Source organism: Struthio camelus, chromosome 2 (genome assembly GCF_040807025.1).
Source record: "Struthio camelus isolate bStrCam1 chromosome 2, bStrCam1.hap1, whole genome shotgun sequence".
NCBI lineage: Eukaryota > Metazoa > Chordata > Aves > Struthioniformes > Struthionidae > Struthio > Struthio camelus.
In genome coordinates, this window is record NC_090943.1 from 170,577,268 (window position 1) to 170,603,892 (window position 26,625).

General features: G+C 42.6%; 1 protein-coding gene across 8 annotated transcripts in view; it reads left to right on the forward strand.

The window, feature by feature from the left end:
- Positions 1-26,625, forward strand: part of ADGRB1 (adhesion G protein-coupled receptor B1) — a 281,945-nt gene that overhangs the window by 249,891 nt on the left and 5,429 nt on the right. For 6 of the 8 annotated variants that reach the window (XM_068933496.1, XM_068933498.1, XM_068933502.1 and 3 more), the window contains 6 exons: positions 6,013-6,184; positions 7,415-7,510; positions 10,057-10,111; positions 13,935-14,614; positions 15,673-15,708; positions 17,043-17,147. In XM_068933496.1, coding sequence (XP_068789597.1) covers positions 6,013-6,184; positions 7,415-7,510; positions 10,057-10,111; positions 13,935-14,614; positions 15,673-15,708; positions 17,043-17,147 — 1,144 coding nt within the window. The remainder of the gene's footprint in view (positions 1-6,012; positions 6,185-7,414; positions 7,511-10,056; positions 10,112-13,934; positions 14,615-15,672; positions 15,709-17,042; positions 17,148-26,625) is intronic. The other 2 variants (XM_068933499.1, XM_068933501.1) reach the window with 1 other exon arrangement.

The window sequence follows — 26,625 nt, forward strand, 5'->3', positions numbered from 1 at the left end:
AGTGCTGGTTTTGTTGTGTATCCTGAAGTTTACTATGGCCTTGTCCTTGCAAAAAGACAACTGAATAATACGTAAGTTAGTTCACCCAGCCCTGATCTGACCCTTACCGTCCACTTCATTCTGCAGTTGAACTGTTTTTATTTTTCTTCCTCCAAATCTATTGTAAATGAGGTTGTCAATAAGGCAGAACTCTGACTATGCTTCATGTCACTACTACCATTCCACTGGCATTGATCCCAGACTTTGGGCCAGCTTTGCCATTTAGTTTTGAAGTCTTCTAGTGGAAATCAGATGCCATAAGTATTCTCTGACACAGAGTTAGCCATAGTTGCTTGGTAGAGAGCACATCAAGGGTGTTACTGTGTTGTTCCTGCTGTAATTACTCAAGCCCCCTCCAGCTCTCCTCCTGTAAGAGCTGTAGGTTTCAGAGGCTCATCTCTGGGATAGCATGGCATGAAAACATGCAAATACTTCTTTTTGTCAATTTTTTGGGCTTTTGAAATCATAGCAGTTTTGAGCAGCACATTACGGTACTATCTTTGTGTCTAAGAGAGGAAGGTCCGGAGAAAGGGATGTGTAACTGGGGGAAATCAAAGCAAACCACTGAAGGGAGAGCAGGTAGCAACCGTGACAGGAGAGAAAAAATACATACACTGGAAACTGTGTCATTTCTTGACTAGAGAAGTGCTTTGGATCAACGGAAACTTTGGATCTCTCTGGCCTGTTAAATGTCAGCCAAACTTGACAGCTGGGGGTTAAAAAAAAAAAAAACCTCTCCCTGTGGTCTGCTCTGGAGAAGATCCTAGGCACATTTAGTCATTGAAAAGACCTCTTTTCCCATGTGACCTTCCTTTTAGTTGCTGGGGGTACAGTAGCCTTAACCTGTGGAGTGCTGCCTTATAATTCATTTGTCTTTGCCACCTGTGAAAAATTTTAATTTGAGACTGGAATAGCTAAAAAATTTCTCAAGGACGTGCCATTTCTTTATATATGCTGTGAAAGAGGTGATCCACTGCAAAAATCAGGGACTGCTGATGGATGAAAGGAAGGAAGGAAGGAAGGAAGGAAGGAAGGAAAAAAGGAAGGGATTCCTGTCAGGCAGTGCATTGCAAAGATGGAAGCTCAAGTTCTGACCACAGGGAAGAGACTAGGTGTACTCCAGGACTAAGGCCCTAACACAATTTAGTCAACTTGAATCTGTCTTGGAGGCAACCCACACAATGGTTTGTCAATGTTAGGGAGTCCTTATTACCCTTCTCATGCACCATCCGTCTGGCATCATCAGAGGCTTTTGCAACAAATCCTCCACCTAAGGGGTTGGCTCTTATTTGGGATGAATAACCAATTATCCTTCCTATAGTTACTTATTACTTGCCTGTCTAGCTCAGGGTGTTTGATCTCCTGTTCTTCTAGTCATATAGTTCAGATTCCAGCACCTGAGAGAAGAATCACCTTTGAGAGAAAAAAGGAATAATATCTTGTGTTTCTGTGCTCCTCATGCATGGAAACAATATGTACAGTAGTCCTTCTTTGCTAGTTATAAGTTTCCTTTCTCAGTAATACGGAAACTGAATTAAAGGGAGTTTCTCTGAAACTATCCCTAAAATTTGGTTAACCCTCATGTTCTTGTTTTTATGAGGAATAGAAGTAAGAGAAGGAATAAAGTGCAAGAGAAGAAATAAAGTAAATCTTTGTTCAATGTAGCAGAAATGCTGTGAAATAGGAATAGCAAGGTCATCAGAATGGCTCTCCAGAACGGGGACTTCCTCTGTGCAGCATGTGAGAAGCAACCCCTTCATCTTGTGTGTTGTCTCCCTGCCACCTCCCTTTCCACAACTCTTCTCCAGGAGCTGCTTTCTGAGTTATAAAGTTGTTCGTCCTTCTGCTGTTTCTTTAACTTATTGTACTGGCAGTCCTGTCAGCCTTGAGTAATGAAAAGAATTGATCGCTTACCTCTTTATAATGGACCTTTACATCTTGGTTGACATGTACTGTGTGTCCTCCCCCTACTTGCCCTTTGTCAGGGCCCAGGCCTCTTAATCTTTCTTCATGTAGATCTTTGTTTCCAAAAACCTTTTTCTCCTTCCATTACTGTCCTCTAGGTTATGTCAGTTTATCCTGTTTCTTTTGCAAAGATGGAGAGTCCTAAAGCCACCAGCTTATTAAAGAACAAAACCACAATTAGCTTTTGACATTCTGACCAAAGACCATGATTTGTTTGCTTCCCGAGCTGGGTCTCTTAAATGCTCTCATCTTGAGGTTAAATTTTTGTCACACTAGATAAAGCTATGGGCAATGTTACTGTGTTTCCATGCTGTCACATGGCATTGTAACAATGCATGGTTGCGTTGTGATGCGGCACTGCCATATCCCAAGGTAATGCCAGTTCTCTGTGAAGCAGCAGGAGCATGGGGTGGTGGGGAGGAGCAACATGACATGACAACTGAACTGCTGAATAACATTATCCTATCATGGTCATCACATAATAAACCAGCATCATGCTTCAACAGTGCAGCATAATGGTCTTCCCTTTATAGCATTACTGTCATTCATAATGAGCGCTGTGATGTATGGAACAAATAAGAGGAAAAATGCCTACTTCATCTGCCAGCTGAAGGCATTAGTCCTTTGTCTCAAACAATAGAAATCCTGGGTTCATTGATCACAGACCATCCCTAATGAAGAATTATTAAGTAAATCACAATGTCATTGGGTAACAAATCATCATTCCATGTCGCATAGCTCCATAACACTTTGATATTACTTAGGTCCTGAAAGTTATTCTGCAGCCTTTTAAGGATGCAAAGTACCTCTTGAAAAAGGGACAGACCAAAAGGTGGCAGAAGTACGAGTTCTGCTATGAATTCAACTCACAGCAGGTGGAATTAAGGGCAATGTCACAGGAAACCCACTTATCTTCCTCTGAGTTCTCTTCTGAAATTTCAGTCTTATTATGATTTTTTTTTTAATGGAACTTTTTTTTTTTTGCATTTAATCTTTCAGAAGCTGAGCTGTGAAACTGAAATTAGAGTAAGTTATAGTCCTATGACCTGTTGCCATCTGCCGCCTGAGAATAAAGATTATACATTAAATGTCAAGCAACATTTCCATAACGCTTGTAAGGGATGAATACTGTTGAGTATTCAGCACCTGTAACATGAATCACAAAGAGATCAGAAAGTCAGACCGTACTCATAGCTGGTGTAAGTCAGCACATCTCAGTTGAGAAAATTCTAATTTACAGCACTCAAATATCTGACATAATGCTATTTTCATCATCTAAGGTAGGAGTGTGGTGAGAGGAGTACTGCTATTAAGGTTGCTTATTGTGGGATCTGCAGTGAAGTCGACCAAGATGTCTTATTGCTGAAGAAAGTTAAACAGTTTGTCTCTGTGGAGACATGTAGAACATGGGGCTAGAAGGGACTCACTGAGTCCAGGATAAGAACTACAGAAGCTCTGATGGGATTCCAGTGTAGTTAGAGAAAATTGCATCTGCATTGAGGAGAGCAAATTCAGACTCAGGCAGTTCCTCATTAAAGCAGTACATCTGCATAATTTGCTGGAGCAGATTTTGAAGACAGTGGGTTGAATTCTAGGTAGAACATTGAATTCCAAATCCACATGTAAATCTTGGATCTAAATTGAAGTGATTGTCAGTTTGATGTCACAGTTTTGGTTCAAAAATGGAAAATCCAGTCCAAATTTAGTCCAGACCTTTAGTTAGGGGTCAAATCCATTCTCAGATGTGATTTTCAGATTTCATGTTTTCATGTTGGTGGCAGTAACGCACACAGCGGTATTTGTTAAGAGTATGCTGGGAGACCAGATAGTTCCAGGGAACAGACTTGTCTGATAGGGGCTGCTCTAGTAGCCTCTGCTTACTTTCCCTGTTTCAAGCAGGCAATGCTGCAGGTTGCTCCTGGAGTGACTTCCTTTACCAACCCATAAAACAGGCATGTTGTGTTTGCTGATCCTTGCATGGAAGACACGCCTAGAATGGCATGTTGTGACGGAAACCTCATCTTTCCATTTGCTTTTCTGCCTCCCTGATTTTGTTTTCTCTGCACTTACTCCTCGGCCAGTTTTATGAATGTACCACTGCAAATGATAGCAATGTGAGATTTCACTTACTTCAGCATGATGAGATAGATTTGAGGGGCTGGGGGAGAACTGGAACACAAACATTTGTTTAGGGGTTGGTTGTTTGGTTGAGGGTTGTCTTTGGCTGCTTCTTTTCTTTCTCTCTCTCTCTCCTTCTTTCTTTCTTTCAAGCAATGCTTTAAAATTATACTTCTTATTGAACATAAAAGAGCTTTCATTATATTACCCTGTAGGAAAATACTAGATATGTAGATTATGTCATAGCCTGTACCTTACATGGAAAACTCTTAATACTTGATTTAGTTAGAAAAGTACTTAGAAAAGTAAATGTCATTTACCTATTCCTTTAGGTAAATTACATTGCTTAAGTATACCACTGAGGAACACATCTGAGTCTGGACTACTTGCAGAAATATTTGCAGTAAAAGTATCCCTATGACTACACAAGTAGCCCATCATTTCAGTATATGATCATTACAGAACAACTGACGTGCAACAGTCCTTGAAAAACTATTAACTGAAGTCAGGGTGTTAAAACCTGATGTCCATACCTATTCTTTAATCCAGCTTTGTTCAGGTAAATCTCTCACTGAGGTCTGTGAGGGTCGTACCTGGATAACCGACAAGTAAAGATTATTAAAAACTTGATCGTATAACATGCAGTGGTAATCAAGTCCCATGTGAGTATTGTAAAATGTGTGTCATGATATCTGTCCTGTAATTTACTGTGTTGCCTGTATGTGTTTATTGGTATATAGGTCGAGGTTTTCTATGCAGAAAAACTTGAATCTCAGTTTGTTATTCAGTCTGGGCATGAATCTACTCTTATTTGTTAGATGCATCCCCACAGAGAAATTCCCTGGTATTCTTAGGTGCCAGAGTACCCAGACATATAGGACAATTGATAGCTCAGGTTAGGTCATCTTCCTAAAATGTCCATAACAAGCAGTTAAAATCGCTTGAGACCCTTTCAGTCGGAGAGCTGAATGACTGAATGGAAACAGATCTTCTTTCACATTTCTAGAGTCATTACGCATAGAAAAAACTTGGAGGTTCATGTGATGGTACTTTCATTGCAGAAGGTTATTTCGTCCAATTTTCTACCTTATGGATTAAGAAGCGGTTTCAATCTTAAAGGGTTTCTAACAAGCATGCCCCTCCCCAAGAATACATTTATTTACATCGATATTGCTGAAGGCAAAAACAACTGCAAGTTCTCAAAGCATTCAGCTAGGAAGATCACAGGAGAAAGCAGAAATTTTCTGCTCCCAGATGATCTGAGTCAGGTATCAGCTCCCTTGACCACTGATGTGGTCTTGTAGGGAGCATCTGCTATAAGGGGTTTGCAACAGGAAGGGGAGATAGTCTCCACATAAGCTCTATGCTCATCTGTTTTATTTGAAACCATGAAACGTGTTCCCACCTGATAGTGTCTTCCACGTGCTGTGGAAGTCCTAGTGTCTGTAACCTGAGTACAGACAACCAACATGACAAACCAGCCTCTGCTGCAGCTGTTCCACTTCCCTTTGGCAACCTACAGTGATTGTATTTTGTCTCCTCTCCTTGGGAAATGCCACAGTTGTGAAGTAGTGACAGAGTTTGAAGGGTATGAAGGGGAAAGTGAGGTATCTGCCTCCTTCATCACCACCTTGAGTTTTACTTGTGATTGCACCACTAGGCAGTAGTGCCTCCCTTAGAAATGTGCGTCACCTGCTTTGGTAGCGTGAGTGTGCAAAGCATTCTCCTGCTTCCCTGTGAGAGGGGCTCAGAAGACATCTAGCACAAGCGTATGTTTGCTGAGGAGAGGTCTTCTGAAGCCCCATGGGATCAGGAGGCCGAATTAACATCTCACATGGAAGTGGATGAGGCTAAAATAGAGCTGAATTCTCTTTTCCTCTCCTTTAACAGGGCATCCCTTTGGAGCTCATGCGTGGTCCTACCTCTCCTGGCACTGACTTGGATGTCCGCAGTTCTGGCAATCACAGATCGGCGGTCGGCACTCTTCCAGATCCTTTTCGCTGTCTTTGACTCACTGGAAGGCTTTGTCATCGTGATGGTCCATTGCATCCTCAGGCGGGAGGTGGGCACAATGAGTGGGTTTTTTATGTATAAGCAACATACCTCTCATAGTAAGCATCTGAAAAATGTGCAGTCAGCCAGTTGACTTCTCTAATCCTGTGAGTTATGAGCTTTCACCTGTACATAGACAGTGACCACAGATATGACTATGACATTATCAGCCAGAGAAGAGAGAGAGGGAAGAGAGAGAGGGAGGGATGGATGGTTGGGTAAGTCAATGGTTGTCATACTGTGCGTACTATACCATGGAATTCTGGGAATAATTTTAGTTCTGCTTGTCTTCCAGCTAGCGTGTTATGTTTTGCTTGTTTAACAGAAGAATTACTATTTCCAGAAGTTTTACATCCCATTGAAAATGGAATATTAGGAAAAAAGAGATTTTTTATTGATTTTGAGAAGGACAACTGGTACTGCAAAAGTTTATAGAATGGTTGTAAGTTGGCACTGGTATCCAAAAAATTAGAACTAGAACGTAAAGCTAGCTATAAACCAGCCAGGAAATTGAATAAATTCTCTCCAGCCTCCCTGTGGATATTTAAAGTGGTAAATTCTGTCAGAGAAGAAAATGATTATCTTTTATGTTTCTTTTATTCCTTTCATCTTAATGAGTGGCTAGGCTATTAATAACAAAGACAGGAAGCTTTTTTTTTCCCCCAATACTCATTTTATCTTCCTTCTTTAAATGAAGTAAGACAGATTAATTCCTTATGTCAGATCAATGAAGTCAATGGAATTACAGCACTGGCTTGGCTGAAACTCCTTTAACTAATTGCATTATGATTTTGGGGCTGCGTTTAACTCCTATTGCAATCACACAAATTTCTACATTGATTCCATTGAGTTTTGGATCAGGTATATAATAAAGTCAGTGTAGGATCATGGTCAGATATACTAGGCCCCAATATAAGGATTTGCGCAATAGCTTGTGTCGTAAAAGTATTGCAAGCTGCAGAATAGAAGATATTTTTCTTCTTGACTGTATAAATCAAACTAATAGAAGAAACAAGCAATGTGACACAGGACACCTGTAAAACCTTTAAGTTAGTATGCGAAAGACGTTAACTTCTGAACCATTTGAAATAAATATCAGAGTACTACTGAAGTAGGAACTTCTCTTGCTCTAAGCTACCAAGAACTATAATGTTTTCACCTCAGCAGCATTTCATATGGTTGGGCTTTACATGGTATTTCTTTCTGACACTGACTTTTGCAAATCCATTTGCTTCCACAGGTCCAAGATGCTGTGAAGTGCCGCGTAGTGGATCGTCAAGAAGAGGGCAATGGAGACTCAGGGGGGTCATTTCAGAATGGACATGCTCAGCTAATGGTAGGGAAAATTGCCGTCTAATCTTCTATTAAGGGACCTGGGGCATTTTTAACCAGTAACTGATAAACAGAAGGCTCTGTCTGTCCTACATTTTGCACTTATCACTCATTTTTCCTTTAATTCCGTGCTTGAACAAATGTGGCACTTGGCTTAGGCTCTTTCATTCATCCACAAGTCCTGTTTCTTTTCATTATAGCATTCAGGGGCTCAAATTCATGCACTGGGTTTTGCAAACATCTTTATGTTAAGGCTGGTCAGATCCTTTCTTTCCCAGAAAAACAACAAAGCCAGAATATACCTGCTCTCTCTCACTATTTCCCAGACTGTTTTATCCCAGCATGCTTACTTGTCCTAGCTGCAGCAAGGAGGCCATAGTTTAATACTGAGTAATCACTGTGAGTTGGGTCATTGTCATTATTACAAAGATACTCTCTCAAGGAGACTTTTTATCTCTGAAGCAGAGATGTTAACTTTACGTTGCTTCACTGGGAATATAGTTTAAGTATTGTAGATTGGGTCCTGTATGTAGGTCCTTTACAAACAGAGTAGATAAGGCAGTTGAAGAATAAGCGTTGGGGAATAGTCTTGCATCTGCTGCACTGTCGTGATGGAGATGCTGTAACAATCATTCAATTTCTGAGGTTGTGGTAGAGACTTCTGGACAAGATCTGGACAAGTTTCAAAGCAGACCAGTCAGGATTTTCCTCTGCCCTTCTGCACAGTGCTGTTTGCCAGGTTCAGAGATGTGACAGGCTTATTCATATTGATGTATTCATAGAGTTTAATACCAGAAGACATTATTAGTTCATCTACTTAGACCCCACCTACATTGCAACCCAATGCATTTCTTCCGGTCACTCCTGTGCTAAGTTAAGTAGCTTGTGCTTGGGTGAAAGTTCTCATTTCAAAAAGTGCAGTCTTTAAGTCAAGACATCGGGGGATATGCAGTTCTTCCACATCTCAGGTATTTGTTAAAACCAGGTGCATCATTTCTAATGTAAATGTATAGGCTTCACATTTTCATACTTCAGTTCTTGCTATGCCTTTTTATATTTAAAAGTACTTGTATACTTAATAGTACTTGTATGCCAAGTACTTTTACTCTTTCAGTAACAGACACCAAAATCATATCCAGTCTCAGTCTTCCTTTCAGTAAGTTAACATACTGAGCTCTTTTATTCTCCCTTTGTAAAACATTTGCCCTCAAATTATCTCTGTAACTCTTTCCCACATACCCTTCAGCCTCTCAGCATCCCTTAAAAATGTGGACCCTGCATTTGTTATTCTATTGTCGCCATCCCAAGCACTACATACTGAAATCTCAGATTTTATCCCTCTGTGTACAACTCACATGTGTTTTCACTCATTATTTGCCACTTAGAAAAACTCTGTCAGCTACAAGTTTTTATCTATGAAATTGCATTTGCTTTTGGAAGTTGATGGAAGTGTTGAAAATCAGACAGCTTACAATCATTTTCTTCACATCCAAGCAAAAAACAAACAAACAAACAAAATACCCAAACACAAATGACAGTTCCTCACTGATATTTTTGGAGAGATACAATGTTATTTTATAGTGACTGTGCTGTGCTGTAGCCAAAGAAATCAAAGGCTTTGCAGGACTGCATTTTTGCATGTACCTTTTTCAGTAATCTCAAAATCTTATCAATGAATGGAAAGAAGTTTACCTGAGCAAAACTTTTCTACCCAAACTTGTTAACTGGTATTAAATATACAGTTGCCCTTTGTTTATTTGTCAGTAGGATCAGTACGGGCTATTCTGTTACATTATTCTGGAGCTCCTATCATGCAAGTGTGATTATATTTTTCTGTCTTAGCCCACTTGCCCTGCTGATTTTGAACAGTTTATCACAGAGGGGTGGTTTTTAACACACTCTGAGCTGATGTGGCATTGGAATGTATTTAATCATGTTAATACAGTTATATTAAATGCCTTTATTCCAGAATGATACCAGAAATAATCAGTATACTCTCCTACTTTTTGTTAGCCTGTGGCCTTTCCATCACTCCATGAAAACTCATGACCCATTGTGATTCATTATATCCAGTTCTTTGAAATGTTATCTGCTGAGATCGTTAGGAAAAGCATTAACTTGTACTGGGAGAAGGGAGGACTTTCATTTGGCTACACAGAGGATTTGAAAAAGTTATTCAGCCTCTGTTCCTACAGAGACTATTGGTTTTATATGGTAAGAGTTTCGGAAGCAGAGACATGTTTGCACTTCATATGCCTTGGTAATTAATGACAAGAAAACACAGGAGGTATAGAGAGTAGAGGGCTCTCCGAGACAGTTTTAGATCTATTTAGCTGATGGAAAATCCACTTAGATTAAATATGAGCAGATGAATCCAACTGCAAAGCAGTGTTACAGCTTTGTTTGCCATGTTTCAAAGCCCAAGACAAATTTCTCTGCTCCACTCTTTTGTTCCTGGCTCGTGAGTTAAAGCATTTTTTGCATTCCGGGTGGTTTTCTTTTCCCTGTCACCTCCTTTTGACCACGTCCTCTGTGTTCTCTGTCTTTCAGACCGATTTTGAGAAGGATGTGGATATGGCTTGTAGATCAGGTGAGCACATTACAGGTGAGAATCAAGAAGTGACCTGGTTTGGGGATTGAACTAGGCCATTTTTTTCCTTTCTGTTTGATTTGTGTGTGTCTTAGTGGCTTGCGTGTACTTGTGTGGGCTGCTCTTAGTCTCAGCCTTGCGCAAAAGAAAGCAACCCTCCTAATTCTGCCCTGTGCTTTGCTTATTATCTTTCCCCATAGCTTTCTTGGCTTTTCAGCTAAGATTAAGCCTTGCCTTAAAGATATGATTTCTTATCTGTGGCCCAAGTCACATGGTGGCAGAGAAGGATATCCAGGAATAAGAGATCTCCTTCATCTCTTCCTGCTGAGATCCTTCTTTGCTTTAACTGCTACTTTCCAAGGCCAACCTCAGAAAGCTCTGTGCTCAAGAGAGGTGTCTTGGAGAAGGTCTGGAATCTTGAGGACCTTTTCCCCATTCCGGAAAGGATAATTGTCCTCCTGACCCCTTAGATAAGTCAGGTGCAATTATAAAGTGTCTGTACCTATGGACATGGCTCAGGTCTCTCCTTTGCCTGCACCTTTCTCCTGTGTGTTGTATCACACACATCATTCATTTTGATCCTGAAGATCTGCATGGGCTGACAGTCCCTTTCCCTAAGAACTGTCTTTGCTCCCTCCCATGCCCTTGCAGGTGTTTGTGCTGTCTAGAGTCCGCTTTGCTACCTGTTCGTCTTTGCAGGTTTCATCCTGTCCTGGTCCTGGCACGCTTGACCACTTGGCTGATATTAATCTTACCCTTTGTAGATATTTAGGCTTACTTTTATCCTCTCAGACTGCTCTCCTTTCCCAAGCAAGAGTAATTCCAGCTTGCTTGGCACTTGCATAAAATTCACATCTTCCAAACCAGGATCTTCCCTAACTAAGGACAGGACATATTTTGTGTGTAGTTAGTATGATGTGAAAGGTTTTTTTTTCCCCTCTATCTTCCTCTTTCTTTCTTTCTTTCTTTCTTCCTTCCTTTCTTTCTTCTCTTTCTTTTTTCATTTTTCTTTTTTCTCCTTCTCTTTTTCTCTCTCTCTCTTTCTCCCTCCCTCCCTTTCTCTTTGTCTCTCTTTTTATATACATCTATCTGCCTATCCCTTTCATTTATCTTTTTCTTCATCTAATCTATCATTTATTTATATGCTTCTAATGTATTTATCTATAATTTATCTGTTTCTCCCTATCTAGCAATCACTTATTTATCTCTGTCCTCAGACGTCTGTCCTACTGTAGCTGTTATTTATGTGTTTCTATCTCTATCAACATTTATCTCTGTCACTGTGTTTCTGTGTATTGTCTATCACTGTCACTATCATTTATCTATCTAATATCTATCTATGTCTTTCTCTCTGCCTCGCTCCCTCTCTCTATGCCTATCACAATCACAGTATATTTGTCTCACTTATCCATGTGATCTCTTATTTCATGGTCTCTTTCTGTCCATTTATCTCTTTTCCAGGTCTCTCAATTTTTTTCTCTCTGTTTCTGTCTCACACTCTCTAATTGTATTTCTAGCTGTCTTCCTCTTCTCATTTGTCTTTCTGCTTCCTTTTTGACACTGAAGACCTCAGTTCCAAAAAATTGTGTGTGAACGACATGCACATGAGACCAGGTCTGACTTGAACACATGCTCAGCAAACATACATCCAGGCTGCTTACTGGGGGACAAAGCCAGCTATACACACAGCAGTCCAGTCTGTGGTGCCGGTGAGCACAAGCCCTGAAAACCAAGGCAGACCTCAGACTCCTGCAGTGCAGGAGCCTTTCTGGATCTGCTACTGAGTTTCTTGCTCCCAAATCAAGCTTCCCAGAGGAAAGGAAGGAGCTGACTGATTTGCCATGCCTTCAGGGCAGAAGACCCTGGATCAGCACCTTGCTAACAGCCTAGGCCTCATTTCCTTTGCCAGCATACAACTATACAATTTATTTAATTTTTTGATGTTTGCCTGAAGAGATAAACCCTCTTTGATAAAGTGCTGTCACTTCAAGCCAGGTTATTAATAATCAACACTATTTTGGAGACCATTCTATATGGTGCAGCAAGGGAATTCCTATGCATTTTGCTTTTTTGTTTAATAAAATATATAAATCCGTCTATTGGTTTCTGGCCATGATTTCTCCTGGAAACACCAGATCTGATGTTATGACAGATTGGAGATGCGCCTGATACCACTCATAACCTTTTCACTTGAATTCCCTGGTAGAATTTGGTCCATAGCACAATATTGAAAGCATGTCTACAACTTGGTGGAAGCTCACTCTGCTCCATGTTTGGAGACTGCTAGGATTACCACACCTCCAAACCTACTTCATGCAGCTGATGTGAGCATGGAGAAGAGGTGAATCAATAAACCTTACTGACAATACCAAGCTAAGGGTTAGAGTTCACTAACGTCTCTCTGCAGTGTATGGTAGGAATACACTGTAGTGCTCTAATTTATCCTGACACGTCCTCTAGCAACGTCAAGATAATTGTAGCTGTCATAGTTGCACCCAGCATGTTTAGGTTTCAAAGCTTTTTAAAATATTTTTTATTTCATTTAGTCTCCCTGTAATTTTGCCTTGCCAGCTCTATTAATGTTTGACGGGGCCTTTGTTCTTCCACGACCCATTCGTCCCGGTGTGAGTTGGCAGGAAAACAGCAGTGGCCTCAGTCCAATGGGATACCTGTGGCACGTGCTGCCTCTGTCACAGATGGAGCAGCTGAATAATGTCAGGTTACCCTCATGCTTCATTGGGAAAAAATAAGTAAAAAGAACCTTTTTTTTTTTTTCCTGAGGAGGGAGAAAGGGGAAGATGCATTTATTTCTCCTATGCTGAATGCTGGGTAAGTAGCATTTGGTCCCATATCGCTTTCCCCCTGTCCCAGAATCTGTTCTGGGATTTCTATTCCCTGGAGACATCAAGGCTGATGTCATCAGTCCTGTAAGGTCTTTGCTGCAATCAGAAATTAACTGAACAATAGATTCTTATAGCTAGAAAGGGAACATGTTTTGCTGTGGACAGTACTGTGTGGGAATGAGTGTCTGTGCGTCCTGTATATTCCTCCTAGTTGGCATGTTCACCCCGTCCTCAGATTAAGGTTTTCTTCTGCTATTAAGGAATGTTCATGGAACTCCTTTTTTTGTCTCAAGGTAAATTGAGAAACAGTAAATAACTCTCACAAAGGCTTAGCATGATTACTGGAATGTAAGCTTTCAGGAGAGCTAGTTAGCAATTTGTAATAGAATATGCCTTTGTCTTGAAATCTTGAAATACCAATTCGTTGACCCTGAAACTCTTTCTGGGAACAAATCAACCTGAAGCAGTTCAGTGAATTAAAAGGAGAAAAAAAAATAAAAAAAAAAAAAGCATTGGCATTTTGGAATTGTTGTTAATGTTGCGTTTCTGAATCAAAATCATTTTTGACATGAGAGTATCCTTTTATTTTAAAAATTCTACTCATCATTTTTAGGCCAATCTTATGTATATATACATTATGCATACTAAATATATACATGCATACATATATATGTATTTGCTTTTCAAGATGCTATTACCAGTGTGATGATATCAGTTAGTCAGGTTTCCTAACTTGGCCTGTTTTAGTCGTGATTTGGGATGAGAAATCTGAAGCACTAAGAATTCTCTCAAAATGGAAAAGTTGTTACCTCCCTAGCTTTAGCTTTCCCTTCAGCAACCTGGATTAAAAATCCAGTATAAGATACTGTTCTGCTACCGTTACCTCTATCTGAGAGGGCTGAGGAAACATGCTAGCATGGTGTGACTGTGGTGGGTGTATTGATGTGTTAATAAAAGTTTAGATGAGGTGCTAAGGATACTTTCTGTCCCCCTAGTGCTGAATAAAGACATCACCACCTGCAGGACCTCAACCATCACAGGAACACTGAAGCGCCCATCACTTCAGGATGAAGAAAAATTGAAACTGAATCACCAGAAGGGGTCATCAAACTTTAACAGTCTTCCAGCCAATGTCTCCAAGATGCATCTTCAGGGCTCACCTCACTACCTGGGGGCCATCAACCTGAATGAATTCAGCAATCACACACTGACCTTGAAGAAGGACAAAAATCAGCCACCCAAGTCTATCTACATCTGTGATGGGGACATCTTCAAGAAGTTGGACTCAGAACTCTCCCGGGCACAAGAGCAAACACTGGACACCAGCTACGTCATTCTGCCTACCAACACATCCACTTTACGGGCCAAACCACCCAAGGATGAGAGCAAATACAGCATCAATATTGACCAAATGCCCCAGACACGACTCATCCACCTGAGTATGGCAACTGACCCAGGCTTTGTTGTCAAGAGTCCTCCACGGGAGCCCATAACCATGACATGCAGTGAGGTGCAAGGTTCCCCCATGATACAACAGCAGCAGCAGCTGCCTCCACAGAATATCTCCAATGAGGCACAGATTCCCAACAGCCTGTGTGACACAGGTGACTCAGGGAACTCGGGTGTGGTGTCCAAAAGTGAGACCGTCTCCACCCTCTCCATGAGCTCGTTGGAGGTAAGCATGTGAGTTACTGCCTTCTTCTCAGCCTTGGATGATATTCTGCCATCAGCACTGGTCACATCAGATATGGGAAGAGCCTTAGGCCAAATGCAGGCCACTCTGTAGTGCCAATATTATAATACCATGAGGAAACCATGGCAGGTGATATGATTTTGTAATTTCATGGTTAAAATCTTTCATGACTTCCACAGCCATATTCCATTGCTTGGTGAACTCTCTTTAGCCCTACAGTCAATGCAAAGCCAAATACATATTTTAGCTTGTCAAACATCTGTTGATTTTAATGCATGGTTTGCATTACCTCCTCTCCTTCCATCTTCTGCCCCTGTTTTCCGTTTTGATAATTTTAGTCACAATATAAGTGAGATACAAATCCTAATGATCATGGGTCTAAAATGTCCTTAAGGCATGCCCCACAACTCTCTTAGTGTCAAAGGGATGTCAGAGGTTTTGCATAAATATAGCCCTCTTCTTCTGACTTACAATAACTTATTACGTATACTAGCAGTTCTTCCAAGTCCATAGATCTTACACTTATGTCTCTATTAGTTTTTGCACTTCCTCAGCATCTGGCCTTTTTTTTTTTTACCCTTTGTCAGAAAGTAGTTCTCAGCCACTGCTGTTCAGACTTTGCTGCCTGCTGCTCAAAAGTTTAAGTAGAATAGTTGGCTGAGCCGCTCTGTGTCGCTGCTGTTTGCTTCCCATTCCGTGAATCACCTGCAAACTCATAACTAAGATAGGGCTTGAATCAGACAAACTCCCATGCTGGCAAGTGCCCATGGCCATGGCCATGGCCATGCCCAGCCCTCCCTGGGGCCCAGTGTTTTTCGTCAGTAATAGCCATCTCCAGCTTCACTCAGTGGGTAACACCAGAGATCCCTCTAACTGGCTGGTCCTTTCCATCGTGAAGAGCCAGAGAAACACATTAAAGATACAAAAAGAAGGAAAGGGAGAGAGGCCTTTCCTGTTGTATCTACTGTGCAGTTCAATCTGCGCCTAGCCACCAGCATCACTAATATTCAACCATCTCTATTTTTCTTCTGAATCCCCAGAGGCGGAAATCCCGGTATGCAGAGCTAGATTTTGAGGTGAGTGCTTTCTTTTTTGAGTGTGTTTTTTAAGGGGCAGGGTGAGAAAGAGGAATATTCCTTTCTTTTCTAACCCCTTGGCAGGAATGCTGCCTTTGCCAAAGAGCTACTTCAAGGGTTTGAAATGGTGGGTGGTAAGAGTTGTGCTGGCTGCCTAGTAAGGCCTGCCCTGTGCACTAAATAAATGGGTGATTTATATTGCTTCTTGCTTAATTGGTTGAGCAGTAGCTGCCCTATAAACATTTGACCTAAGTGAGTTTACACAAGGCCTGTAAACAGTTTCCTCTGTTAGCAAAATGCTTACGAGCTGATAGAGTACTACAGGTAGCTGTACCACATTCCTCCGTGGGAAGCACAGTCCATCATTTGCTTGGTGGGCTAAAATATCTTGTCTTTTGTACCCAAACTCTGTTACTTAAAAAATAAAAGGCTGCTAATGTGTCCCCACCGTCACAACCCATCATCAGCCCTAGTGCCTCACAGCCAGTGATGAACCTCACAAAATCTGCTCAAGAGAAAGAAGTATCTGTCTACCCTGTACACATGGAGGAATAACTGTCTTCACACCTGAGGAGTTACCTTAATGCTAGGGTCACTAGTCTATCTTCGAAAGTCAGGGCTGTGAGCTTGGTCTGAAACTGAGGCGCTCAGTACATCTAAGCGGATATTTTGTGTTGCTCCCAAAACATCAGAGCTACCTTCTCCAGTTATGTAACACTTGGTAGAGTACATGAAAATTGTCTTCACCATGCTCTTACATGCAAAGGGAAGTCCTTACAAAAATTGGTCCTGCCTCTCCTTCTGGGCAGTAAAGGGTAGAAGTGAAATGTAGAAGGGCCAAAATGCAAGAAAAGGAAATTGTGATAGTTTTGTGAGATAGTCTGCAGAATAGTTTCTGATGGAACTTCTTGTCCCTAAATTCTGCATGCCCAGGTAAGCTCTGAACACATTTGTAAGGGAGACAAATTGAGAAGAGAGTAAGCATGGGGTCAAGTGTCATTTATGGAAAGTCAGCAAAGCTTCTAGGGTCAAGGTGGTAGACCATTGTAAGTCAAGCACAAATATTACAGTTGGCAACTGCAGGTTTGGAGGAACCGTAAGGTCAACAATCAGACTTGTCCCACTTTCTTCCGCCATCTCATCCTGAAACTCAAGGAAGTGTTATGTTGTGTTCTCAGTGACCTTTGACGCTGATTTAGGTAGGCTGTACATGCAGAGAGACAGAGTTAGGTTGTAAGAAAATAAGTAATTTTTTTTTTTTTGAGGAGGAGGATATGCTAATTCTGTGCAGCTGGAAAGCGATTGCTAACCTGTGGCCCTTGTGTTTGCTTCAGAAAATCATGCACACAAGAAAACGTCACCAAGACATGTTCCAAGACCTGAACAGAAAACTGCAGCATGCAGAGAAGGAGAAGGAGTCTCCAACAACGGACAGCAAGGTTAGTCACACATCTCCAGAACCACCACCTCCTAGAGCCATCTAATGCCATTCAGGATCATAGGGCTGGACTGAGAAGCAGGCAGGCTTAGGAGCCGTCACCAAACTTCCTGACTTTCAGTCCATGCATATTGCAACAAGCACGTGTGCACCGCACAGGACATGGAGAGTCACAGAGGTACCAGTAGCTCATCTACAGAGTGGCCAGCAGCCCAGAAGGAGAATATCTATCCTCATGTTGGTTCATGGTGAACAGAGTCTGCTTTCTCTTTGTCTATGTCTGTTCCTCATGTCAGTGTCTATTCTTTACATCCCTTTTGAGGTCTTCTCTGAGTGCTGAGTCCATCCATTCATAGCTAGGAACTGGAAATCACATCAACCTTGAAAAAATCTAGGTGAGATGAAAGAGGGCAGAAGGTGAGGATAATGGCCATTTCCTATCCCACCTGCAAGAGCTGAATTAGAGACCAAGGTGGCAATGCGGGGTATTAGCTATTTAGGAAGTCACAGCAATGGGATTTAAGGTGTGGTGGCGGCAGCACTTCCTGAGGACTGAATGCTGGTTAAAGTAGAGTGACAATGTTTGTGGTAGCTGTTCACTGTCTGTGTGACTTTCCTGGGCAGGAGAAGTTTTCCAGGGCAGGAAGAGGTTTTGAGGGTGGCAAACTGAGGGAAAGACCTTGCAACCTTTCAGAAGGGCACAGATCTGGTACTAGATACAGATGCCAAGGGCCTGTGCAGTCAGTGATGTGAATAACACAAATAAGGAAGGGCAGACTGATGGCACCTTTGTGATATCTCAGCCTGTTATGCCTGCTGGGCAAGTGCCAAAAGCTTGCGAGGAATTGTATCTACTCCAGCAGAAGGGAAAAATCAAGCAACAGAGTCAGGATGGCAGGACAAAATGAAATTTGGACTGTGCCTGCCCTCACTGAGAAGAACAGGGTGCCGCTATTTTTAACACTCTATCTTTCTGCAAGCAAAGTCAGATCCAGTGCAGATTCTCCTGCAGCGTATCCAAGGAGGCACTTTCAGGGCCTATTTTGATAGGACTCTCTTAGAGACAAGACCAGAGTTTGGAGTGTGATTGAGTAAGGGGTTTAGCTGGGTCCTCAGTGGAAGCAGTGCCCTAGTGGAGCCTTTGGTCCCCATTCAGATCTCCCAGCATAGCTGTGTTGTGCCCTAGAGCTGTGGTCCCAGCAGACCCTACTTTTACTGTGCATAGCGAGATGTTGTTGTGGGCTGACCAGTGTTGCAGAATGAAAGGAACAGCGAATCTAGCAAAGCAGTTCAGCTCAAAGAAGTATATGTTGGTCCAGAATCCCAGTGTGTTTCACTGAGTTTCATCTCTTTTTTTCTTTTATTTTGCTATGACACAAGTGTAAAATCAGAAGTGCCTAAGTACCATGTTAATGCTCATTTGTGGTATGTTTCCAGGAGAGTGTTATAGATGGAGATGTCTTGGGCATTTCAGAGAAGCATCCGAATCTATCTAGAATTAAAGTTGCTACTGTCATCATTAAAGAGCTTTGAACTGCTGGAAGGAAGCTGTGAAGGTGGCCTTTCAATATTGACTGATTCCTTTTCAAGTTATAATCTTTTCTTGGATGTAATCCAGGAAGGGGAGCTCGCAAAGATCAGTACTGGGAAGTCATTAGTGGGTATTGGTTTAGCAACATTCAAGGCAGGAAAAAAAGGGAAAAAGAAAAAAAAGAAAGAAAAAGAAAGGCTTTCTTAACTCTTTTTCTGCCACTTACCGTCATGGATCTGGCTGGAAGTTAAGTCCCACCTTCAGTTTGCCCCAAGAGGGCAAACTGCCGATATCAGATGTTAAAGTAACAACGAAAGAAATGTTTCTCTTTTGTGTATGTTCAGGTTATAAAACGATGGAGTATTTCTTCTGGTGGAAGTGATAAGACTAACACTAGCGTAAGTCTGACTTCTGTTTTGCATCAAAGAACACCGTAGCCCAGTCCCAAACCCTTCCACGATGCATGATTCCAAACACATTGTTTCACTAGTAGGAAACTCCTTGCCTTGTGGGCATGAACAAGGTCGTAAGGAACCTGGAACCCTTGAACCTTTCGCACATACTAACATAGAGCAGAAGAGACCTCTACTGGGTCTAGGCCATCTGCCTACCATGCTGTGTCTTTGATTCCATTTTCAAATAAGCAACCCCTGACTGATAGCCACAAAGTCAAAGTACCAAGCCTGTCTCCAGCCCTGGCAGTTTCCCAGCCTCTGTGGGCAGCATGTGCCATTATCCTAGTTTTTTTGCAAGTTCTGATGTTTTTCCTAATCTTCTGGCAATTCCTCTATCCTCCATTGACTCCAAGGTCGGAAAGCTGCTGCTGAGGCTTAAATCGAGTGTCTGCTAGGAAGAGGATTCATTTGGGAATTCCTAGGAACGCTGCTGGCCATATTTAGGGTTAATTTTGTTTTTGCTTTTGTTATAAATGCTAGTCCTTCCTGTACTTCCTGTCCGAAACTATTATCCCATTATGCTGGATCTGCAGATCCTCTCAGATGAACTACTACACTGTCAGATATGTAGAGAGAACCAACAGAGTACCAACTACAACATTTGTAATTAGTGACTAGAACTTCTTCAGCTTCAGGGATAAAACATGATTTTTAGAGGAACTCCAGAAAGGATCTGAAGGTTTATACCAGCACTATTTTGTAGATATCCCCCCTCTCCAAGTATCCTGACACACTTACACTTCAGGTAAGTATTACTGCCGTGTACACTTTAAAGATAAGGAAGACTGCCCTTCGGTCACTGTCCTAGAATAATTACTGGCAGAGCTGCAAACAGAACTGGGGACTCCTTTGTGCTTGAGTCTTTCTGCCTCCCTTTCCTGAAAGGCATTATCAATGTCAGAAGGACCCCAGCAAAGGCAGCCAAAAGCCGTGAGTGCCCTGGGTGTGCTGCTTCTAAAGCCCAGCTGGGGAAACAGCTTGTTGCTCAAAGAAAGGAAGAGCCTGATGCTCTGCAGCGAGCTCCCGTTGTGCCAAGTGTTGGGAGGCGTTCACGGTGAGCTGCCAGCCTGCAGTTGTGCAGGTGAGTGAAAGAATTCTTGCCACCCCTTGTCTCTGCTCCTACAGATATGGAGGAGGTCTTTGGAAGAATCCTGCTTTCTCCTCACCCGGTGGCCAGGGAATCCTTCCCTGGGACTTCTCTCCTCCCTTGCCTTTGAGGGAGGGAGAGAGCAAAGGAGTGGAAGATCTCTTCTCTGACATGAGGAGGGGCAAATGGATGCAGAAGAAAAAGCTCTTTTCTGGAAGAGATTGTGGAGACACCAGCCCCGGTGCCAGGTGTCAAATACAGATACAGCACAAAGAAACAGCCTGATACCGTCGGAGCATCCTGCTCAGGACCCAGCCAGCAGAGCTAACCCTAGGGGCTAAACGAACTCTCCTGGTAAAAGCATGATTCTCCAGCGAGAGGTGCTTTGACAGGTTTCCCAGCAGTGGCTGAGAGCGCCACAGGCTGGCAGTGATGTGCAGCCTATACCTATCTCGGAGCAGGCTTTCTTAGTTCAGCAAAGTACTGAAGCAAACATATGATCCATATGATTCTGCAGACCAGCTGCAGAACCCACACTGCTTCTAGCGGATGCATGTAGGCCCTTAAAGTGTCTGCGGTAGAGGCCAAGAGTCTAATCCACATCCCTCTGAAATTTCTGTGTCTCCACTGCCATCAACTGACCTGTGATCAACTTACTGATGAGCAATGTTACTGAGATGATAGGTTGAGGTAGGTGATTAGGAGAACAGGAATACTGCCAATGCAGACTGAGTCTGAAACTTGACCATATTTAATGCACTCCTAAGAAACATTGTGGCACCAATGTTTGCTGCAGTTATTTTAATACATGAATGGGTGTCACACATTTATGTCTGTAGGAAATAATGAGAGATAGAGGCACTGTCACCCAGAGCTAGCTTTTCAGTGCTAGGGAATGGTTAATATTAGCAGATTGAAATACAGCAAGTTCTGATGACTATCTGATGACTACAAGTTGAAGATGTCAGGCTGGAAATAAGATGCAGATTTTTAATGCAGTAATAGACCTCTGGAAGACCTTACTATGGCCTACAGTAAATTTCCCTTCTCTTACTATCTTCAAGTTTAGATGAGGGAAGGAAGAAGGGAGTGATGTTTGAAAAATCTGCCAATAACTCTAAAGAGAATTTACAAGGTTGTAGGCAAGGTTCCTTTGCAAAGGACAGCAAGATTCCTTTGCTTCTGTTAAACTGGACTGTTCCCCCAGCAGGGACATTGAATCTAAAAAGAGCTGTCTTATAAACGTCTGAGTGCACTTTGTTCATTTTCCTCACAGCCACCTTGCAGCCAGCCTGCAGCCAGCCCATGTATTGAAATAGCACACTGTTACCCAGACCAAACTGGGAACTAGTGTAGACTCTGAGCAGAAAACAGTTGTCATTTCTGAAGCTTCTGAGAAATCTGGATATTTATTCCCTGGACAGCTTATTTGCAGCTAGGAAGCATGGAAGGGACCAAAGGCTTGGAGACAAACACACGAGGATTTGCATAAAAAAAAGAAAAACCGCCACCACACATCCTAGGTGATTAAAATAGTTAAAAGCTCTCTTGCCATCTGGGATCCACCAAGCCTTCATTTTTAAGATTCACCTCAGAAGGAGTGAATGGTTCCCCCAGCCTGAATAACTGGGCCAATAACTGGACCCTTTGCTCACCCCTCATTCTAGACGGAGACTCAACCAGTTTGATTTCACTGAAGCCATCAGGATCTTCACGTATCTCTTTAGAGCAGCTTTAAGGCACGTTTCACTGCCCAGACAGTCACATGGTGAAGTATCAGGTTGGTACTGACTCAGGCTTCAGAGTTCTTCCTTCTCATTCACGCCCACCACTTTGAGTTGTTCTGTAGCCACCTTCATCCTGATTGCTCAAAGGAGATGTTAGCTGGCAACCTTGCTGCCAGTTTGTTTCTCCATTCAGAATTCTGCTCTTTGCCATGACAAATACCTCCTAAATACATACCCTTCCCAAGTTCTTTACCCTTTCAGCTGAGAGCTGTCCACCTTTAAGCAGGATTGTGGAGAGTTGTTTTCAAGCTGCTTTGTACCACACAGCGTGAATTCTCCTGCACAGATCTGTATTGTCAGGGTAGAACATCTCCAGCATTGCTCCTCCCTGTAAGTTAATTGCTAAATAGATTCCCATGCTTGCTCTGGACTTCAGGAGGGGCCTCCATGCTTTGCAACAGCATGGTATGAAAGTGGAGGCTTTGCAGCCTTTAAGGTAAGTGAGGGCTTTGTTTCTTCTATGCTTAGCACCAGCTTTGAAAGCAATGAAAGAGACACTGTTGTCTTCCCTCTTGGTAGGAGTCCTTTGATCCAGCTCCATTAGAGGAGTTTGAATCACATACATATTCCTGTCTCTTTCGTTCTTTGCCGGTGTCTGGCTTTGCGTTTGTTTCAAACAGCAGCTCTTTACTTGTGCCAAGGTCAGCAAAAGCCATATGCAACAGAGCTCTGCAAATTTCTGTGTTTTGCCTGTTCCTGCTTATTACTCTGGTACGTTTCAGCTCTCTGCAGTTTGAATGGATTTTGCTTTGGGTTGGAGCCTTTGTACTGGAGCTCACATACGAGCCTCTGGACTCACTCAGTAGCTCAGCTGTAAGAGGGGTCTCCAATCCAGTCCTCTCTTTCTCTTGGTCCTGGTCCAGCACTTGCTCCAAAACCCAGTGGAAAAACATATTTCTTTGTCATTTTTAGCAGTTTTAGCATCTACATTGGAAACACATTCTGTAACAAGGGGTACAGGATTACCGCCATTCCACAACTTCTCCCTATTTCCTTTTAGAAAGCACTTCTGGCTTAATGACTCCCTGTGCTCTTCTCAAGTCTTCATTTTTCTTAGCCTTCCTCTTCAAACACCAGGAGAATGAACCCATTCCATCAACACTTGCTTTGGCAGCTACCAGAGTGACGAGAAAAAAGTAATCTTGATTACCTCTTAAGGAAGCCAAGTAGGGTTGGAGCATGAGGGTTCTGTCATGGGGAAGGCTGAAAAGCCCCTGCTTTGTAGCTCCTCGCCTTATGTTTTAATTATAGCTGCCAACACACTGCTTGCACCATCAGCAAAGCAACACATTTGTGTCTGAAACTCATCAAAGGTTCTTAGAGAAACTCCTTTTTTTCCCACCTCTAAGGTTGCGTTCTCTATAGGTTTTTCTGATCTTCCCAAGGAATGGGCTACTGTAGCTAATTACTAGTCAGGGCTGTTTGCCTCCCTGGCATATTCTACCGTGTGACAGAATTAATCCACTTGTTTGCTGACTACCTGGCCTTTTGCTAGCTGGCTCGGGAGCAGGCAGCTGTGCTCCAGGGTGGGAAAATTCCGCTTTCATCCGTGGGAACAGTCTTTGTTTGTGTGGGCTGAGGCTGGGGGTGTGGGAGCTCAGAGGGTGATTGTTGTGACAAATAAAGGGCTTTCCTCAGTGAGGAATCTGAAAATCAAGATTATGTTCACGCTACCCATTGGCTGTGTGACCTTCTGCAAGGGAAACTCCACTTGCTGGTAGGGTGTCTCTTTTGTGCCATGCTTTTAATGCTCTCTGCACTTTTTAAAAGCTTTAGTAAATGACAACTGTTAAAAGATGAATTAGGATATCTTTTATAGAGAATGCCACATAAAACGTAATAGTTACTACAATAAATTCTGTTATGAAAATTCCGTGAAACCTTAATTCATTCAGCCGTAAACCATATTAGCTATCCAGTGTCCTATATGCCATCAGTCAGCTGTTCAGCTCCTCCTGTAGGTCACCTGATACCCAGTGTCCCAAGTATCAGTCGTCAGTTACTCAGTATTTATCAGAGAGATCATATTCTCAGTGTCCTCTGCATTAGCAGTCAGTTCCTGCCTTGCTTTTTGATGTTAACGAGCTATCCTCTACTCCATAAACCATGCAGTGGCCACCAGCAGTTTGCAGCTCATTTTTCTACTTCTCGGACACATGGTCACAATTCTCACCACTTTTATTAAGAGAATTTACCGTGCCCACTTCCTGTTGTTAAGTTTCCAGTTTCCAGGCATTTAAGGTGACTTACAAGGGATCCGGATATGTGAAACCGTGGTAGATATGCATGGCAGGATAACAGGGTTAGCAAGGGTATAAATAATTATTCAGATTGGTTAACGAAAGGACTGCAGAAAGAATCACACTTTGGGTGCTCTCGGTCCCCTCATGGATGGTTGACCTCCGAGGGAATCTTGAATACTTCTAGCAGTTTGGGGAGCACTCAGTCCTCCATCTCCACCAAGTGGAGTAGTCTCCTCACTAGTCCACAGTCATTGTCCAAAAAGGACGGTATATTAACGAGCTATATTAACCACAAGAATAGCCTGGAGAACAGGCTGTTCCTCATTCTGGTTGAACCACTGGCTTTCTCTGCAAGCATCAGGCAGGGGGCTGTTCCAGGTTTTCAAAAATACCTTGTAACTCTGAAGGCAGTAAATACACTGTTTGAATTGGGCCCTCAGAGAACAGCACCTATCCCAACTCCATTGGAGCTGCCAGCTCCCAAATCAGGTTAAGGGTAACCCTCTGTGGCAGTTGAAGAAGAAATTCCCCAATTCAAGAGAACGAGGGCCTTGACCAGTGAGTGCTGTGCTCAAATGCCCTGTGAAAGGGAGTGGGAATGGAGAGGGTGCTAAGAACATGTCCTGTGTCCCAGGACAGCCAGGCTCTGCAGGTGGATGAAGGAGTGAGGAAAAGACTAAAGAATGGGTCCCAAGACATCAGAGTGCCTCCTAGTGCTGACATGTCTGAATTTGCTGACTGCTGTTCCTAGAATCCACTTCTTCCTTTATGAAAGATCTTCTTACCTGTGCTTAATTTGGTGTCTGTTCATTTTCATCTGTGCATGTTCTCACAGGACTTTGGGTCAGAATAACCCCTACAGCTTAGACTATCTGATCTTCAGAGGATACAGAAGCAGAAGGGTTTTTTTGTTTTTTATTTTTTTTTAATACTCCAGGGAGTGCGTATTTGAAATTTCTTGATAGATTTCCATTAATGCTAGTTGAAACTCCTCTTTTTTTTTTTTTCCAAAATGAAAATCTGAGTAAAAAGTCAGCCGCTTCCTTTCATACTGCTTTTCTCTTAAATGAACAAAAATAATATCTTTAAAGTTCTTTAACATGAAATGGAGGAACTGCAGATACAACTGGTTACAAAGGAAGGGAAACTTTTCATTTTGTAGAAAAACAAGGCTTTTCATCAACATTTATCCACAGATGTATTAGACCACATAAGCCACATTTATCTTTCAGATTCCCCGATATAAACTCTGAATGCCTTCATTCTGGTCTTAGAGTCAGCAGGGTCATGGGGAAGGACCATTTGGGTCGTGACGTATCCTTCAAGTTGATGCTAGAGGCAATGAAAAGTGTGTGTGAGTAGCTGAGCCTAGTAGAGCTGTCCCAGAGTGCACTGTAGAAAGCACTGAATTCCTCCTCAGGTTATTAAGGGTAACCATAAAATTTGCATATTAAAAAAAAGAAAACAGGGAGATGCAGCTTAGCAGCTTTCACATTTAATTGCTTTTGACCAAAGCGTGAAATGAAAGCACTATCTTAAAGCAGCGAGTCAATCTGCTGTGCTGTATTTATGCAATACACTGATGCCGCTCCTAAGCACAAAGAATTGCACCAGAATCCAGGTTCTGTTCAGCCTTCACTGGATGAAGTGAGGACCAGGACTGCAGCGAGGCCCTCAGAGGCAGCACAAAGCCAACGTGCGGGGAGGTGCCTCCGTACACCCCTGCACCCATTGCATTCAGCATGGGTGACTCATTGCAGTCTGCCAGAACTAGCTTTAGATGGAGGTGGCTGTGTAGATTGTCTGAGTCTTTTGCCTCTGTCTTGGTTAGGAATTTGGGGGGGGGGGGGAGGGTTGCACTGGCACTGCCTCCAAAATGCCTTTTATCCAAAATCCTTTCCCTCGCCTTTAAGATGTACAGCCAGGATGCAAGCAGTGAACAAGAGAGACTCCAAATGCCACAAGGATAATGAAGACCTCCGGTTGGCTGTGATTGCAAGTGCACAGCAGCTTTTACCCCAGCCTTGGACTGGAGAATTCCCCCCTGTCCTCCCACCCAAGTGATAAAGAAGTCTGTGCAGCCACCCTGGCACCAGGCAGGAACTGATAAACGTTTCCCCCCGTCCCTGACGAGCCCAGGAATGTGTCGGCCCGGAGTAATGGTTGTGTCCTTTTGAATTATTGGCAGAGCAGCCTCTGCAGCTTTCAGCTCCTGTCTCAGCCTGTTCCTGGCTGTCTCCGAGGTGCCAGGCCCAGGGCCAGCACCAGCGCCTTTTACAGTTGGATTACACAACGCTCTCTTCAGGTTTTTCTTCTTTTCTGTGCATAGCTAGGCTTTTCCTCCTGCCCACAAGGACTGCTGAGACCCCACAGCAA